This window comes from Colletotrichum acutatum (assembly GCF_030867785.1).
Source record: "Colletotrichum acutatum strain CBS 112980 chromosome Unknown BDZ83scaffold_19, whole genome shotgun sequence".
In the NCBI taxonomy this organism is placed as follows: domain Eukaryota; kingdom Fungi; phylum Ascomycota; class Sordariomycetes; order Glomerellales; family Glomerellaceae; genus Colletotrichum; species Colletotrichum acutatum.
The window spans coordinates 428225-445667 of NW_026849013.1; the positions used below are offsets into that span (position 1 = coordinate 428225).

The 17443-nt window shown below is 53.0% G+C and overlaps 4 protein-coding genes across 4 annotated transcripts; 3 read left to right on the top strand and 1 right to left on the bottom strand.

The window, feature by feature from the left end:
• Positions 1–574: 574 nt before the first annotated feature.
• BDZ83DRAFT_749467 (alpha amylase) lies at positions 575–3068 on the top strand (the record flags this gene model as incomplete). The annotated part of the gene is made up of 8 exons (XM_060513769.1): positions 575–662; positions 715–839; positions 893–992; positions 1045–1157; positions 1211–1902; positions 1960–2295; positions 2349–2979; positions 3030–3068. The coding sequence occupies 8 exons, from the start codon at positions 575–577 to the stop codon at positions 3066–3068; spliced, it is 2124 nt and encodes a 707-aa protein (XP_060368239.1).
• Positions 3069–3649: 581 nt separating this feature from the next.
• On the bottom strand, positions 3650–4576 carry BDZ83DRAFT_749468 (cytochrome c oxidase polypeptide 5; the record flags this gene model as incomplete). Its single annotated transcript, XM_060513770.1, has 3 exons — positions 3650–3733; positions 3852–4045; positions 4354–4576. 3 exons carry the CDS (start codon positions 4574–4576, stop codon positions 3650–3652), a joined length of 501 nt encoding a protein of 166 aa, XP_060368240.1.
• Positions 4577–6330: 1754 nt separating this feature from the next.
• BDZ83DRAFT_610566 (Mus7/MMS22 family protein) lies at positions 6331–13600 on the top strand. Its single transcript, XM_060507598.1, has 6 exons — positions 6331–11398; positions 11450–11634; positions 11686–11853; positions 11907–12044; positions 12096–12273; positions 12326–13600. The coding sequence occupies exons 1-6, from the start codon at positions 6535–6537 to the stop codon at positions 13513–13515; spliced, it is 6723 nt and encodes a 2240-aa protein (XP_060368241.1). The 5' UTR covers positions 6331–6534; the 3' UTR covers positions 13516–13600.
• Positions 13601–13870: 270 nt separating this feature from the next.
• BDZ83DRAFT_570989 (ATPase) lies at positions 13871–16975 on the top strand (the record flags this gene model as incomplete). Its single annotated transcript, XM_060504367.1, has 1 exon — positions 13871–16975. The coding sequence occupies one exon, from the start codon at positions 13871–13873 to the stop codon at positions 16973–16975; it is 3105 nt and encodes a 1034-aa protein (XP_060368242.1).
• Between the last annotated feature and the right edge of the window lie 468 nt (positions 16976–17443).

The following is a 17443-nucleotide window of genomic DNA, read 5'->3' on the forward strand; positions in this document are numbered from 1 at the left end:
TTATCCCGGCAGTGCGGGGGAATTATCAGGCAATCCAAACAAGACTATCACTGGCATTTGTCCAAAAAAACAATCATCTGTGTTTATTTCTCTCCCTTGCATCTTCCTTCTCGGCACCGTTGACCGACCTCTTCTCTACACCAAATCCAACATCCAACGCTTGATCGAGAACCCCAGACTCGCTCAATTCCTGCAGAGATTGCTCCCAATCTGCGCATTCCTTGCTTAGCTCCAGACCCCTACCGACCTACGTTAGGAAAGGCGTGAAATCTCCATCTAGCTCAGGTACTTGCTTGGCTCTGCCGTCACATAGCTGTCCTACCTTACCTTACCTTACCTCACCTTACTTTACCTCAACATTTTGTGCGGGGAGCTTTCCATTGCTTCCAATCCCACCCCTCGCTGCCTCTTCCTTTCTCACCTTACCCTGCTTCACATTGCCGACCATCTCTGAACGACACCTGACTTGCTTTATCTGCCCTACTTTAGATCGAGTTCAGCTCAAACAACCGCGGTTCTGCCCCGCACCATCAACTTCGTCTTACCACCGCAAGCTCCATCGTCATCAATCAACATGGCCGCTGTTGCTCAGAACTCTGCCAATACCATCGCTCTGGACGGACCTAGCGGTGCTGCCGATGGCTTCCCAACCGACGGCACTGGTAAGCCTCCTGATCAGATTTACTTGTAGGGCCATTGTCTAAAATATGTCAGGCGTTGTTAAGCTCGACCCCTGGCTGTCGCCTTTTCAGGAATCCTTGAAGAGGCGCTACTCCCGCGCTCAGGACTGGATCAAGAAAATCAATGACACTGAAGGTGGGCTCGAGAAGTTCTCCAAGGTAGGTCAAGTGGGCTCGTATTTTCCCTTCCAAGAGCTAAATTGGGTAAATAGGGGACCTCACTCTTTGGATTCAATGTCGACCATGACAACAACATCATTTATCGAGAATGGGCACCCAACGCCACTCAGGCTTTCCTGACTGGTGACTTCAGTGAGTTGAGTCGAATCTGGTGTACTGGCACACGCTGATTAGGTGGCAACAGACAATTGGGACCGGAACTCTCATGAGATGAAGAAGAATGACTTCGGAGTTTTCGAAATTACTCTTCCCGCAAACAGTGGCCAGGCTGCGATCCCTCACAACTCCAAAGTCAAGGTACGCTCATCTCACAGTATTTCTGAGGCGTGGTTGGGCTCACATCATTATAGATCTCCTTGCAACTCCCTAATGGCGAGCGTGTCGACCGGCTCCCTGCGTGGATCAAATACGTGACGCAAGATCTGTCCGTATCTCCAGCTTACGATGCTCGTTTCTGGAATCCTCCTGCGGGAGAAAAGTACGAGTTCAAGTACCCGAGGCCGCAAAAGCCTCGCAGCGCACGCGTATATGAGGCCCATGTGGGAATCTCATCACCCGAGTTGCGCGTTGCAACTTACAAGGAGTTCACCCGAAACATGCTGCCCAGAATCCGAGATCTCGGATACAACGTTATCCAGCTCATGGCAGTTATGGAGCATGCCTACTATGCCAGCTTTGGGTACCAGATCAACAACTTCTTCGCCGCTAGCAGTCGTTACGGACCACCGGAAGACCTCAAGGAATTGGTCGACGTGGCTCACAGCATGGGAATCACTGTGCTTCTCGATGTTGTTCACAGCCATGCCTCCAAGAACGTTTTGGATGGACTCAACGAATTCGACGGCACAGACCACCAATACTTCCACGAGGGAGGACGTGGCCGCCACGAGCTGTGGGACAGCAGACTGTTCAACTACGGTCATCACGAAGTCATGAGATTCTTGCTCAGCAACCTGCGATTCTGGATGGATGAGTACCACTTCGATGGTTTCCGTTTCGACGGTGTGACGAGCATGCTCTACCAGCACCACGGTATCGGAACGTAAGTGCTAAACATGGTTGAGACCAATCTTTGGGTACTATTTGCTAACGACGACAGCGGATTTTCTGGTGGTTACCACGAGTACTTCGGGCCGGATGCTGATGAGGAGGCGATTGCTTACCTCATGGTCGCGAACGAACTGCTGCACTCATTGTATCCGGAAGTTATTACCATCGCTGAGGATGTTTCGGGTATGCCGGCTCTTTGCCTGCCGCTCTCACTCGGTGGTGTTGGTTTCGATTACCGACTCGCCATGGCTGTCCCGGATATGTGGATCAAGATCCTCAAGGAGACGAAGGACGAGAACTGGGACATTGGCAACATCTGCTTCACTCTGACGAATCGGAGACATGGAGAGAAGACGATTGCTTATGCTGAAAGTCACGACCAGGCGTAAGCTACCCCTTTGTGCGAAACTCACGACACTTGAAGCTAACTGGGACCAGGCTTGTGGGCGACAAGACCCTGATGTTCCATCTTTGCGATGCCGAGATGTACACGAACATGTCGACTTTGACCCCCTTGACGCCGGTCATTGACCGCGGCATGGCCCTCCACAAGATGATTCGTCTGTTGACCCACGGACTCGGCGGCGAAGGCTACCTGAACTTTGAGGGCAATGAATTTGGCCATCCTGAATGGCTTGACTTTCCGCGCGAGGGCAACCAGAACTCGTTCTGGTATGCTAGACGCCAGCTGAACCTCACTGATGATCATTTGCTTCGATACCAATTTTTGAACAACTTTGATCGCGCAATGAACACCACCGAGGGCAAATACGGCTGGTTGGCCGCGCCTCAGGCATACATCTCTCTCAAGAACGAGAACGACAAGGTCATTGTTTTCGAGAGGGCTGGCGTAGTCTTCATTTTCAACTTCCACCCCACTGAGAGCTTCGCCGACTACAGAATCGGCATTGAGGTGCCCGGCTCTTACAAGGTTATCCTCAACACTGACTCCAAATACTTTGGAGGTCACGCGCGGGTGGATGAGGGAACTCGATTCTTCACCACTGCCATGGAGTGGAACAACCGGAAGAACTGGACTCACGTCTACATTCCTAGCAGATCTGCTTTGGTAAGGTTTCCGTATACAATAATAGGTTCTATGAGACTAACGGTGTATAGGTGCTTGGCCTGGAGTCACCCATCTCCCAGCACTCCTAAACAGTTGTTATAGTGAAGAGGCAGAGGGCCATGGATAGTGGAAGACAAATAGAGAGGGGGAAAGAGAAGGAGACTTACTTACCAAGCTAATCGCAATTGTCATGAGTTATGCAAAAGCACTGTGTTTCTAGAAACCAAACCCAATAGATTTATCACCTGTCCTTTCCAAACTCCTCGCCATGATGTTTCTACCTTGTCCCAGGACTAAAGAGACACCAATCGGCAGCCTGTGAAGTGTGATATCTTTCCATACAATGAAGAATATTGAGTGACAAGGCCAACAGTTGAAGATTCGTGAGAGACACGTGAGTCACCACATGGCCAGACATGGCATCAAGAGGCATCTTTGTTTAAAGAAACAAATGGAAATTTGCTTGGAATTCAGCTCTTTTAGTACAGTATTTACACCAAGCAGATTGGGTTGTCCTCGAGTCACGTCGCAAAGCCCCCTCAGCCCATGCCAGCCAGCCTTCTACTAATAGTCATTTGATACATGGGCAAAACTGCCATGGTGTGTGTCGAATTTGTGATTCGTGATTCTAAGAGACGATAGGGAAGGGTAACGGGATATCGGGAGGATTTTAAGCCTTGGGAGGAGACTGGACCATGCCCTTGCCGGAGTAGCCCTCGGAAGAGAGACCAGTGAGGGGGTCGGAATTTTGTTTCTGTACGCGAGTGGAAGAGTGGTTAGCTTTCTGATGTATTTGTTTCTGACGGCATCGACGTGTACTCCCAATTGAGGACGTGGTTGCCGGTGTCCGGTGAGGGTGTAATGCTACATACCTTGAGGAACTCGTTGGAAGCCTCCTGGTACTCCTTGGTCATGGTGTCGGGAGCAGGGCCAGCGAACATGCGGACGGTGGAGAAGATGGCCAAGCTGGCGGCGACGGCGGCCATGACGCCCCAGAAGACGCGGCCGGTCTCGCCGGCGGGGGTGCCGGAGCGGGGACCGTGAGGGCCAAAGGCAATCCAGTAGGCTGTTGAGACAATTTGCGTTAGTTTTTTGAGGTTTCTCGATGTGACGCAATGCATATGCACAGGGATGGGGGGGATGGATATGAAGTTCGTCTGGGGTGGTTCGGGCATCAAAAAAAGCCAATTGAGAGAGAGCATCGGATGGCGTATATAAGATGCCTCCTTCCTCTCGAGCAATTGATGTTGACGGGCTTCCTTCAATGGCTTTATCTCCCTTCCCCCTCTCTCAATCCCCTTTCGGCCGACATCGAACCACGTTTCCTCTCTCTCTCTCTCTCTCGACGGAATATAATGGAAAATAGTCACGCACCGGCCTTCTTCTCCTGAAGGGTGAGCTCAGCCCAGGGGCCCTTCATGCGGTCTCTCAGGGCCATCCAGAGCTCGGCCTGTTCCTGGAGAGGCATGCCCTCCCATCTCTTCTCGATGTTGGCGAGCGTAGGGTTGGAGATGGCGTGGGTGGAAGCGGCGCGGCGGATGACGGCGGAGTGGGCGCGCAGGCCGGTACGGGCCAGGGAAACGGTCGGGCGCAACATTGTGTGTCGGGGTTTATGTGTCGTCGGAAAATCGAAAAATCGCTAAAGGAGAACGGTCGAGTTCGGGTAGGAGCTCAATTGGAGCGATTGAGTTCGTGGACGTCGCGGGTGGGGGGGGTTCTTGCGAGATTCGTGATGGGCGTCGAGGAGGAAGAAGAGGGTTTTTTTGGTCTACCTAGAAGTTCCGGGCAATCGTATGATTGGAATTTCGATTGCAATACGCCGGCTGCGACTGGGTGACTGGTAGATCACGTGATGCTTTTGTGGCCTGTGCGAGAGCCGTTCTTCCAATGGAATTGAGTGCTGGGCACAGGGGGGCCGGGCCACGGGGGTGTTGCCGGTTCCTTCACCTCGGTGTCTGGGCTGACGGGGAGCTTTACGGGTAGCTCCCAGCGCACCAAGTGCTGTCAGGTTTGCTGCTGTCACTGGCAGGCTTCTAGCCCACGGGCAGAGTTGCAGCAGCGCAGCTCCCATTGCAGGGCTCGGTTGTCGGCTCATTCCGAATACCGCCGTTTGACCGGGATCTCAATTGCTTCGTCTTATGGTCATTTATCAAAGATATAAACGTAATTTGGGATTGCTCAGTCAGTTAAGCATCACTTTTAAATTTCTTGGGTCCGTATTTCACTATTCAGTCGGCTCAATTGGCTGCTACACACGAAATCGTTTTGTCTGTACTTGGTTTTGACATCACGGCGCATCTCGGCCGAAGTCGGTGACTTTCCGTCAGCCTTCGAGCAACCCAGATAATTCAGCCAATGAGCGAATTCTATACGCATCTAGTTGCGCACTCTCTCCTCCCGGGGTGCTGTGTGATATTATGCTCTTGCTGTTGTATAATTGAACTGAACAAATACGGCATGCGCTTATGTACTGTCAAATATCCTACAGACACTTGATCATCCCGACTCGTATTATTTCAAGTAGTTCTCTCTTTAGCATGGAGTTGATAAGCTATGCGGAACAACCCATTCTTTACCTGAACTTGTTTTTCACCATGGATCACTCTCTTTGAGTGACTTATAATGTTATTCGGGATATGTGATATATCTCCTGGTAGACCTGGATGTCTTCCGTCGCCAGAATGCAAAGTATTTGAGCTTGTAGCAGCCTGATAGCTCTGTAACGAGATTGTTGATTCCATTACTGCCCAGAGTTTCAAGAGTTTGGTCTTGAGTTCTCTGGACCTGTGCCGATTTGAGGTTTTGTTTGGTTCGGAGTCTGTAAATCGGAGGTATTCGGTTCGCTTGACGAGACGGGCTTGGGTAGTTGAAACTGTTTTTGCTCCCGTAGCTTTGCTTGCCTTTCGAGCTCAGGCTTCAACGTGTAGTTAGCTATGTATAGTCAGCGACTGTCGACTTGGCCAGAAGTCTCCTTTGGCATCAAGTGGTCGGGGTGGTGCGTACTGATGGAGATGCCTGCTACCACAGCTACGACGATGGGTATAACGTTTCTGAAGCTCATCTTGGAGGTCTTCAATGGCTTGGAATAGTCGAGTTATGGGACTAATCCTTCGGGCACGATTGTTATGCTCGGATAGGTAGCTCAATCTTGCAATTGACAATAGGCGGCGGCTGTGATGTAATCATCGATGATACACCCAGGATAGCTCAGGTAGCGCGAACCCAAAGGTCGCGGTCGGTCATCCAAAATTCGGTACAGGCCGGGGCCTGTGCGCACACTCAATCGACTAAAGTGGTTTCCCGCCCCCGTGCCACCGCGTGCGACAGCGTGTACCCCACCAGACGCGCTCAGCGAACGCCTGAACGCGTCTGCTTCAACAATCGGATTATTTGCACCTCGCCTGAGTAGGTACAACTACCTTAGGTAATGAGAGCACTACCGCTTTTCGGATCGAACAAGACGAGCCGAAATTTTGGCCACCCAGCCTTTCTCAGAAGCCCTTCACTGCTTCATACTTTACGATGTCTACTTCTTTATGATGAACGCTTTATGTCATGGCAAACTGGAAAGAATTGGGCGAGGTCCCAGACTCGGACGATGAACTCGACTTCGATAGCCAGGATCTTGAGTCGCTACCGAACCCCGAACTACCTTCGAAAACCACCTCCGATGCTTTGCAAACGAAGGGCGCCCGAGAGAGCATATGGGACGTTCCCGAATCGTCACAAGATACGCCAGCAGTCGCGACTGCTGATCATGTAGCAACGGATCGCCACCATGAGGTGTCTAAGCCTATTGACGGAGAGCCGCCCTCTTCGCCGCTGTCTTCGGTGCCGGATGTGGATGAGCTGGACGACCCCTTCAACTTGGACTTAGACGAGTCAGCAGCCCAAGTAGTGGCACCTACGACGAAAACGAGGACTATGTATCTTCCCAACGACCGCGACGACTCCCCCGATCCCCTGGCTGGCGATGATACCGTTTCGACGAGCTATGTTAGAATCACTGCTCCTGAACCTGAGTTCCCCGCCGAGAACGATACCGAAAGCCTTCCACCTCCTAACAAGCCTCTGGCTGCCTCCTCACAACCCAGCCAACAAAGCCGGCAGAGACGATTGGCTGCTCAGCTCTTTGCTAGTTCTAGCCTGGAGGCAGAGGTGTCAGCTCCAGTTGAGCAGTCCAATGATGGCAAGACTTCGCCCGCGAGGCCTATATTCGCCTCCTCAGCAGCCTCTTGTGTTGCTTCTGCGGTGCCAACCCAGTCGAGGAAGCAGCCGAGGCCCGCAGCTATCCAGCGAATGGAAAGCTCCAACAGGGACGAGGAGGTTGCTCGAAAAGTCGCTGTGCGGTATGAACGCTCGTTCAGACCAAGGAAACCCATCCAGGAACACCCATACCTGATTGAGAATGCCCAGTACAGCAAGGCTCTCAAGTCACACGGCATCCGGCCGATCAGAATGCCCACAGAACCAGCCCCGAGACGACAACGACCAGAGGAGGATTCCCAGGAGAAGGATTTTGAGGATGACAGCCAAGAACCCACAGCCGATGCGCCAAACGGAACCACAGACGAGAGCCAGTTCAACGGCCTGGACGTCCCGCTGAGCTCCAGTCCTCAGCTGATGTCGTCCCTCTCCGCTTCACCCCTCCGAACATCATCCCCCAAGCATCGCGGCGGACCGAGTAGCCAACCTAGTCAGGGAGATACGGATAACACTAGCTTCTCCGATGTCGATGATTTGCCCTCTCTTGATAAGATCCATCGCGACTTGCTGGCAAATCGATCTGCCAAAAAACGAAAACGTAGGAATGGCACTGCGACCAAGGCTGTGGTGACGCAGAGGGCAACCATAAATGCGCCTTCACCCTCGCGTCCGCAATTTCAGCAGTATGATGAAATTTACGGCATGCTTTCTTCGTCACCTGAAGTACAAACCACCGTGGTCAACCACCTGACTGATCCTGCATCAATGCCTGCGAAGAGCAACGCCGAAATGTCATTCCTTGAGGATGATTACCTGCCTATCGTGGACAGCAACATGCTATCTCCTGAGTTCGAGCGACGTGTGTCTGTCGAAGCGGAGCCGCCGGTCTTCGACCTGACCATGGCGGACATGTCCGATGTGGGAGAAGAAAATGGATCCGGAGATGTTGATGTGCAGAGTAGTTCAGGAGAGGAATCAGAGGGTCAGAATGACGGTCGCGAGGAGGTCGGCGCGGCGATTGCAAAGAGAATGCGAGGTGTCCTTCCGGCATCCTGGCTTAGGCTCGACCAACAGGCAAAACGTCCCAAGCCTACTCAGTACCAACGCCCCGATGACTCCCCTGAGAAGGGTCCAAGACGAGGCGTAGCTGTCCGACGGATAGGCCGCTCGGCATCGTCTACGGCAGCAGCGTTTCTCTTCGATGACTCGGACGATGATGTGGTTACCGCGCAGACGCCTACACGCCCTTCTCACAACATCCAGACTGTGTTGCCTTTCGAGAGATCTGAGGTCATGGAAATCAGTGACGATGATGACGGTGGCTCCGTCGTTGAGGAAGACCAGGTTGACCACATGCTTCCAAGCAGAAAACGTCAATTGACCTTGAAAGACTTTCAGCAACCTGCCAAAAGGCAGAAAAAGAACGATCATCCATCAAGCGCCCAACCCAAAAAGCGCGGGCGACCGCCGAAAAGCGCAAATCGATCTTCCGGAGCTTCTCGCCTTGATCCTCTCTCCAAAAGTCGCAGATCTGCTCCGACCAATACTCGAGCTGTTGCCCGAGCGAAACCTCCTCCGAGGTTGAGCATTCTGGATGTCATCGAACCAGATGCGCCGAAGTTTCTGAAGATTGCGGCTCGAGCAGCTCAGAGCAAGCGACACATGGGACGATCCAGTCCCACAAACAAGAGCATACGCCTAGCCACACGGAAGGACAATGTGGATGCCGGCAGAGTGCTCCAACAGTGGAAAGGAGGCAAGATTCGACCTCGACCTGGATTGCAGACGAAGAAACATCAGCCCACAGGGTCAAATGGAAGACACCCACTGACTCAACTACCATCGAATGTCTTCTCTCGTGGTGCTGTATCCTCTCCAAAGGCCCACAGCGCCAAGCAGTCTGATGAACTCCGTCGTGAGGGCTCAACGCCTTTGACGCCTTTGCCGGAGGCGCACTCTCGGATAAGGCAAATGTCGAGAAGTAATTCGGCCGCAAGTCAGCAGACGCAAGATACCCGAAACAGGCCGGCTCAGCTTGAAATGGATTTGACCCAGCAACCGGGTAGAGTCGGTTTCCAAGCAAAGAAGCGAGCCCTCGATGCTCTTTTCAAGCATAATCACTCGCAGTCGCTATCATCGAGAAGTGCCCACTTGGATTCTTTCCTAGACGACACATCATCAGTAGTATCAGGGCACAGTCTTGCTACCAGAGGCCCTCCTGAGCCTGCATCAGTCGAGAAGCCGGTACTGAAGCGTCCGAGAAAGCCTGCGCAGACAATCCAGATCGATGTCACGGCAGCGCATTTCCGTCATGCAGACGATCCCTTGCCTACTATAGAGTTGATGACTCCTATAGAAACACCCAAGGCCTTGTTCAACGATAATCAACTTCTTGGTCTTGGTCCTTTCGGCACGCACTATACACAGCACTTTGACATTTTTCCCTTGGACCGCGGGGTTTTCTTCCATGAGACAACACTCATCGGCAGTGGCCGGGTCAGCTCAGCAGCGTACGACCAGTTTCCCGAGAAGGTATGGAATTACCGACCCCGAATTTCTTACAGCCTGGGTAAAATGGTCCTTCGATGGGACTCATGGACCGAACAAGTCTCGTCCGAGTTTGGCATCGTGATGGACGGAATCCTTGAGCAAATTCTCAGGCCATCACTGTCCGCAGAAGTCACACCCAATGCCAAAGGAGCGGCAAGATTTGTTCTGGACTACGTCCAAAAAGCTATGAGCTTCACCAACGATGCCGATGCTGCCTCCTTCCTCGCTCGAGTCTCTGACGTGGTCAAGTCTTTCTTGACGCGCTTCGACTCTGAAGATGCCATTGACTTGGCTAAGCGTCGGGAACTGGCTGACGTGTTGTCAAATGTATTTCTTGTCGTCTCCTACGCAATCCGCCTTTGTGAAAAAAGTCCGACCCTGATGACAGAGAGCTTTGCTATGGAGGCGCTTCTCAGGAAAACTGCAGAAACACTGGTCCGATTGCTACTCGACATTGGCCTGGACGACGTTACTCAACTTTACGATGATCTTCAGACTTTACGGTACCGCGAACGTGGCATTCGCTCCGATAAGGTCGTAGTACACGCTTGGGTTCTTCTCATGAAGGTCCTAGAATATCTTCGGATTCCTAGGATGTCATTCTGGGATGTCACATACGCGTGCATGGTACAACCGAGTGTGATTCGTGGCATGGACTCCCAAGAGTTTGAGAATCTCTGGAAGAAGATGTTCACGCTCCTACCACTGTCCGAATTTGACGACAATGGCGTGATCGTTTCCGATAGGAGACACCTGGTTCCCCTGGAAGGGTGGAACTTACCCCAGCAAGTCCTCAAACGCGTCTTCCAACTATACCGCGACAATTCCCGCCAGTCGCCGAGCTTCAATGACTACTGCCGGGCACTAGTGTCCAGGTGTCACTATCTGGTCGATCAATGGGGTTGGCAGAAAAGCAGCGGTATCATCGGTACCATCTTCGACTTCTTTGGCTCGCAGAACTTGTCTCATCTGCGAAACGAAGAAGCTTTTCGCTCAGCTCGTTTCTTAGACAGCCTTCATCTTGACCCGTCTCTCCACGTCGAGCCTGAGGATAGGTGTTTCCACATATTTCTCAAACTTGTGGCACTAGCCATCAAGAGGTTGAGGCAAAATGGGGCAGTCAACGACATCCGAAATTTGGTCGCTCGCACACTGCCAAACCACGACCGGCAATATTCCAAAGAACAAAATGTCTACCAGCATGACCTAGCCGCTCTCAGGAATCATCATGATCTCTTGTGTACTCTGTTCTGGGCAGCACCACCTGATCTTCGTCCCGGCATCCACAACCTGGAGAAGTTGGTGATTCCTGCTAGCTCTCACAAGGAAGCCTGTCTTATTAATCTACGGGCCTGGAATCAACTGGCAAGGTTTGTTGTACACGAAGAGTCCGCCGCGTCATTCAATTCGCTGTCTAGCTGGCAAGCCAATGTGTTCAAGCAGCTGTTGGATCAGTACAACTCTGCCGCAGCAGATATCCAACAGCAATTCTTGGCACTGTCCAAGGATGATAGCAATAATGTCAGCGAAGACCTGATGAACTCCATTGTGGCTACAAACAAAGCTGCAACCATGGAGATCATGCTGTTCTCAGTCAAGTCCTCAATGGAGGTTGTGCAATATGCGAATAGTTTGGAGCTGGCAAGGCTTGCCTCTAGCCCTTGTGAGATAACTTACCAGACATTTGGGGTACTTGAACTCACATCATTCACAGATCAACTGCAGCAAGTCTTCCTGCATTTCTCTACTTTGCCAGCAGACTTCCCGTCCACGCTTCTCCAAGCCTCCTTGACCACTCTCGAACGCCTTCTTGGTCGAATTGAGTCGGTCTTCAATGAAGCAGATGATAGTCAGGACAGTATGGCTTCTCGGACTTTGGAGTCTGAGGATGCTATTCTGGTAAGTCATGCTCATCCTCTTACCTCGTTTACGTGTCTAACACCATCCCAGATGCTGGACCGCGAATTGGCAGCTGCGTTCCTTTCAGCGGCACGCTGCCTCTTGTCAAATCAATCCCGTGGTAAACCTGGCACTTCAAGTGTGTCGACATCCTGTATTGAACAATCTGTCGTGGTGTCTGGCATGATGATTGGTCTTTTCGTCCGCTGCGGAATGATGGTGAGTTGATCTGAGTTGATCCAAAGAGCCAATTGATCGCTTACCATATCTAGGCACTCTCGCAGGTCTTCAAAACCACCAAATACGGGTTGTTCGGGAAAACGCCAAACAAGCTTGACTGCGAACAACGCCAATATCTTCCACTCTTCCTTTCCATTATTGCGCAGAAGGGAGCAACCATCAACCTGGAGGTAAGGACCGCCACTGGTGCGTGATGTGTGAATACAACTAACATGACGCAGGATATTGGAGGAAGCCTTTTGCTATTGTGGCTCATGGTCATCGTACAGCCGAGTCACTACTTGAGATTTGAGAACCGATTCGGACAGCAGCTCCAGCGACAGGGCTATCCTTTCATTCCGGAGAAAGCAGGTCTCGTCGTCAACCCAGGCTACTCGGCCAATCGTGACTTTTTCGAGTGTGAGTACTTGCGCAGGTTGATTCCGTGTTACAGATGACTGACAATGTTCAGACGCGGTATCTTGGATGCGGAAATCTCTTCACACAGCCGACGCTGCATCTAAGAAGAACATGCGGTCCGAGTTCGAGAGAGTGCTCAATGCCGTCATGAACCAAATGCGGGCTGACCTTCAAATCATGACTGGAGACGAATCACAACACCCGAGCTATGTCAAGTTCGTCCGCAACATCATCTCCCTCATCAAGGCTCATGGTTCAGACATCTGTCCCGTGCAAAAGTTCTTCTTGGAGGTGAGCAAGGAGTATTCGCCGCCGATGCAAGACCCGCAATTACAAGCAGCGTTGATCCAGTCATACGGATTCAAGCTTGCGGAAGGCGACCCCAGAGTCCCTAGTACACTATTCCACTTCTTGCTCAATAACTTCAAGGTGGCTCTCCAGCGTGGCCGACTGCCGCATGAAGTCGTCCTGCTGAAAGGGGCTTTGGAGAATGATGCCATCATGTCATTCGTTCTTGGCAAGATGCTCCCCGCAGTGTTGCATGCCACTCTATCCAACGTTGAGGCCTACGCGATGCTTGATGTTCTATGCGATGCGCTTGGATTGGCAATTAAAATGCCACCTGTTCCTCGTCAAGTCAGCGAAAACAATATAGGTTGCATTGCTGCCTTGGTTACAACCACACTGGCTTGGGCAAATGCCCTAGGACGGAGCATGCTCAGCCCTGAGCATGTTCACGTGCTCCGACGCATCACTTGGCTCCTCAACGCTTTTCAACCTTCTCTCGAAGCATTCTCATTCATGGCCACAGAACCTCGAGGCTGGGACAACGTCATATCGATGTTACATTGGTTCAGTTTGCTTGCCGAAGGGGCGCAAGAGTATCTTGAAAACCAAGAAACCCCTTTCATAGCAGCTTCGGGGCTGTTCCGTCGACTCAGAACTCTCAATGAGATATTTACGATCCAGGACACCACGGTTCTCACCTGGTCAGAGCATATAGGAAACGACATCAGTAGGAATTGGATCACGACAGGGCCGTTATTAACGGTATCAGCACACAACCGCGGGACACCTTCAACGCAGTCTGGGATTGGATCACTACGGCCTAAGTGGGACATGCAGGAATTGACGACGAGCCTGTTAGATCAAATGCGGAACTGGCATGAGTGGTGGACGAGGGTGAAAGAGTTGCCAGCTGATACTGAGGAAGTAGATTTTGGGGAGGACGTCATATTCTGAGAAAGGTATCTTTCGTAGAGTAGTGTCTAATCCTTACCGCCAGAAACAAATACATGGTATCCATGCCCATAACTATTTACCAAGGATTTAGAAATCATCTTCATGACCGCATCTTTAATTGCATTGAAGTACCTATGCTGAGTCATGGCTGGGCCCAGGATCCATCGTGAATGATCTCATTACGATTTTCATACTTCGGTGTGGGACTCTCGGTGAGCATCGGTGAAGACTCTGCCGAGATTCCGCCGTTCTAACTAAGCATGGTGCCGGCTTCAACAGCTCGAAGGCAAACAAGGTCTCTTTTGCCACGCAACGACACCGCCAATTGCTGGCATTTTGCTCATTGTCCTTCCGAATGTATGCAATAGGGCCTCGGGCCCTTGCATCAGCCTCACGAGTCTCCGTTACATCGAGGTTAGCGCTTTCAGTCGCTCATCGCAGCCAGTGTCGACATTTCCACCCGTCCTTTAGGTTGCGGAAGAGCCCGTCCGAAGGCGGCGCAGAAGACGGCAAACCACCAGACAAACCAGCAGGCGAGCAAGAGGACGGCAGTAGAAGCAAAGATGGCAACATAAGCAAGACAGAGTCGGTCACGGCGGAGTCGGCATTTCGGAGGTCGAGGGGCGGCGCGTTCGCCTCTGCGAGAGCGCGCCTTTCTAGGCCACGGGCCGCTGACGAACTGCCACCTGTGAAGCTGCCGCAGAGCTTCCTCGAGAACAGCGTGTCGCTGTACGACCCCGAAAACCGCATCAACACCCTCACGAATGACCTGTGGCACCATCGATACATGGGCGCCCGCTGGCATGATCTGCTCTGGAAAGATTTGGATCTCGTCTTCAGTCATGCGTCGTGGAGCGAAGCGAAGCTGCAAGATGCGCTGCGCCGAGGCAATCTCGAAGCCGTTGAGAGGAGGAGCCGCCTCCTGGCTGAGGCATCGCAGTGGCTGAGCCTCTCTATTGACGAGATGCGATCTTCGAATAACCTGCAGAGCTCTCGCGAGCCGCTGCCGACCACGGAATTTGCAGACATGCTTCGATACTCCAACAAATTCGTCCTCTCGAACCTTTTGTCGCAACACACCAGAGCAACGACGGACGCCGATCCAACACAAGACCCAGACAGCGTACTACAATCGCTTGTCGAGCAATACATCGAAGAGGGACGGCCGAAGCTGAGACGTGACGGACTGAGGTTATTCGACCCCAGAATCCGCGGCGAAGTAGTCACGGCTGTGTGCGCGGAGCTTTCCCTGCAGCCGGACGCAAGTGCCGCAGGCAGGGAGCTCAAGAGACCGCTTACTGTCGTCAATATCCCCAACTACACCGGCCGAAGTCATACCAAGAAGCTTATGAAGCATGTTGCGTCTTGCGCGGAAGCTGACTTGATTCACCTCGATGCGCAAGAGCTGGCGATGCTTGTCGGCGACTACATCGGGCAGGACTGTGCCTACTCGCGTGGCTCGATCTCTATGCTGGGTTACCGGTCTGCCGAGATGAATGGACGTCTCGTCAAGAGCGAGGAGCCGTCCAAGCCCAACGACGAGGATCTTTCTGGCGAGATCGAAGCAGCCTGGGTCAACCTTCGGGATCATGGGGTGGATGGCGGCTACGGCAACCCGATGGACAACGAACTGCAAAAGATCAAAGAAGGCCCCAAGGACTACATCCTCCCCTCTGTCGATCGATGGGAGAACCTGAAGATTAACGCCGTTCTCGAGGAGATTGCCAACTCGGCGACGAAGATGACATCAAAGCCGGATCGCAACCTGATCATTCATGTGGACGACTTTGTCGAGCTCAACATGACGCTCGAGGGTGCGCTGCTCATCGGCCGACTTCGGACCATCGTAGATACCATGTGGCGCGCTGGAAAGAGGGTTACTCTCGTGGGCACCTCATCCAACGAGAACCCTTCGGAGCAATACGCATCCACGCTCAAGGAGATTGCGGCAGAGGAGTGTCTGATCCCTTTGCCCCTGAACTTCCAGCGGATCACCGACGCTGCGAACACCAAGAAGATTTACGAGGCCAACGACTACTTGCAAGAGAACCTGCGAAACATCCAGCATATGCTGAAGAGCATTTCTGGCCAAACGCGAGACACAAGTAAACTGCGCATCGTCGGCGTGTCAAAGTCCTCGCCGCCGCAGTTCCTCTTGGATGACACACACGGCTCATACATGGAGGTTTCACTCATCCCCCGCGTCTTGGCAACCTCCATCCTCCCCCTTTCCGACGTATACCACATAACCCGCCTCTTCTACGCCTGCGAGGGCACCGTCCGCCCCGATGAGTCATGGAGGGTTCTCTTCGACGTCGTCGAGTCCAGCAGCTACAGCACCGCGCAGCTGCACCGCACCCAGGACCGACCGACGCGATCCAAACCCTCCTCCGGCGGCGGGAGCTCGTCTGCCGACATGCAGAAGCCCGAACCTGAACGCCTTCGCGTGTCCGGCAACTACAACGACTACGAGAAGAAGCTCCTCAGCGGCCTCGTCAACAGCAGCGAGATCAAGACGACGTTCGCCGACGTCCACGCCGACGCGGAAACCAAGAACAACCTCAAACTCCTGACGTCGCTGTCGCTCGTCCGCCCCGAAGCCTTCACCTACGGCGTCCTCGCCACCGACAGGATACCGGGCTGCCTCCTCTACGGCCCGCCCGGCACCGGCAAGACCCTCCTCGCCAAGGCCGTCGCCAAGGAGAGCGGCGCCAACATGCTCGAGGTCAGCGGCGCCAGCATCAACGATATGTACGTCGGCCAGAGCGAGAAGAATGTGCGCGCCCTCTTCTCGCTCGCCAAGAAACTCAGCCCGCTCGTCATCTTCATCGACGAGGCCGACGCCCTGCTCGCCGCCCGCGGGCAGCGGAACCGCGCCGCGCACCGCGAGACCATCAACCAGTTCCTGCGCGAGTGGGACGGCATGAGCGACACGAAAGCCTTCATCATGGTCGCCACCAACCGGCCCTTTGACCTTGACGACGCCGTGCTGCGCCGCCTGCCGCGCAAGATCCTCGTCGACCTGCCCCTCAAGACCGACCGCGCCTCCATCCTTCGCATCCTCCTCAAGGGTGAGACGCTCGACGCCTCGGTCGACGTTGACGACGTCGCGCGGAAGACGGTACTATACTCCGGCTCCGACCTCAAGAACCTCTGCGTCGCGGCCGCCATGACGGCCGTCCAGGAGGAGAGCGAGGTGGCGGCGCGGCACACCGGCCCGGAACCCTACGTGTTCCCGCCGAAACGCACGCTCGCGAAGCACCATTTTGATAAAGCGCTCAAAATGATCGCCGCCAGCGTCAGCGAGGACATGGACAGCTTGAAGAGCATCCGGCGGTTCGACGAAAAGTACGGCGACGTCCGGGCTAAGAATAGCCAGAAGAGGAAGGGTATGGGCTTCGGTGTGCTGCCGACGTCGACGGATGCTGAGGAGGCTAGAGTGCGGCAGGCTGTTGCTTGAAGATCACTGGACCTCAAGGTTTCTTCGCGGTTGTTCAATTTTCCTTTTTTCTTTGTAATGTCATTCTGGCTTCGCTGAAAGCAAATCTCTCACACTTAACTCGGGCCATCATCAGAGAGATGGATGGGATGGGGGTGGTTTTGAAAGCGAATTTGTACGATTCTTCGTTGCGTGGCGGGAAAATAATTTCCTTTGAGGACATCCCCATCGTGGGCTATAGAAAGGGGGGAAAGGAAGAGAAGTGGTGGATTCTGTATTATCATTGGGAGGACACACCATCCACGATCAGGTACCTAGTTAAGTATCCTCTAAAACACTTGCTAAACAAGAAGGAATAGCAAAAGATGGGCTATGAATTACTATCCTCATAACATGGGATTTTGAGAACACTAACTTATGTGCCCCTCCTTGGGTGATTTACGAGACAGTATGGAGCGTCACTCGACAAGACTTGTGTGCATAGTGAGC

What these genes read in the sequence shown, in the direction of transcription:
- BDZ83DRAFT_610566 (XM_060507598.1), top strand. Translation starts at nt 6,535, where the DNA reads ATGGCAAACTGGAAAGAATTGGGCGAGGTCCCAGACTCGGACGATGAA. An exon ending in AAGGCTTGCCTCTAGCCCTT is followed by an intron (nt 11,399 to 11,449) that starts GTGAGATAACTT and finishes CATCATTCACAG; the next exon opens with ATCAACTGCAGCAAGTCTTC. An exon ending in AGTCTGAGGATGCTATTCTG is followed by an intron (nt 11,635 to 11,685) that starts GTAAGTCATGCT and finishes ACACCATCCCAG; the next exon opens with ATGCTGGACCGCGAATTGGC.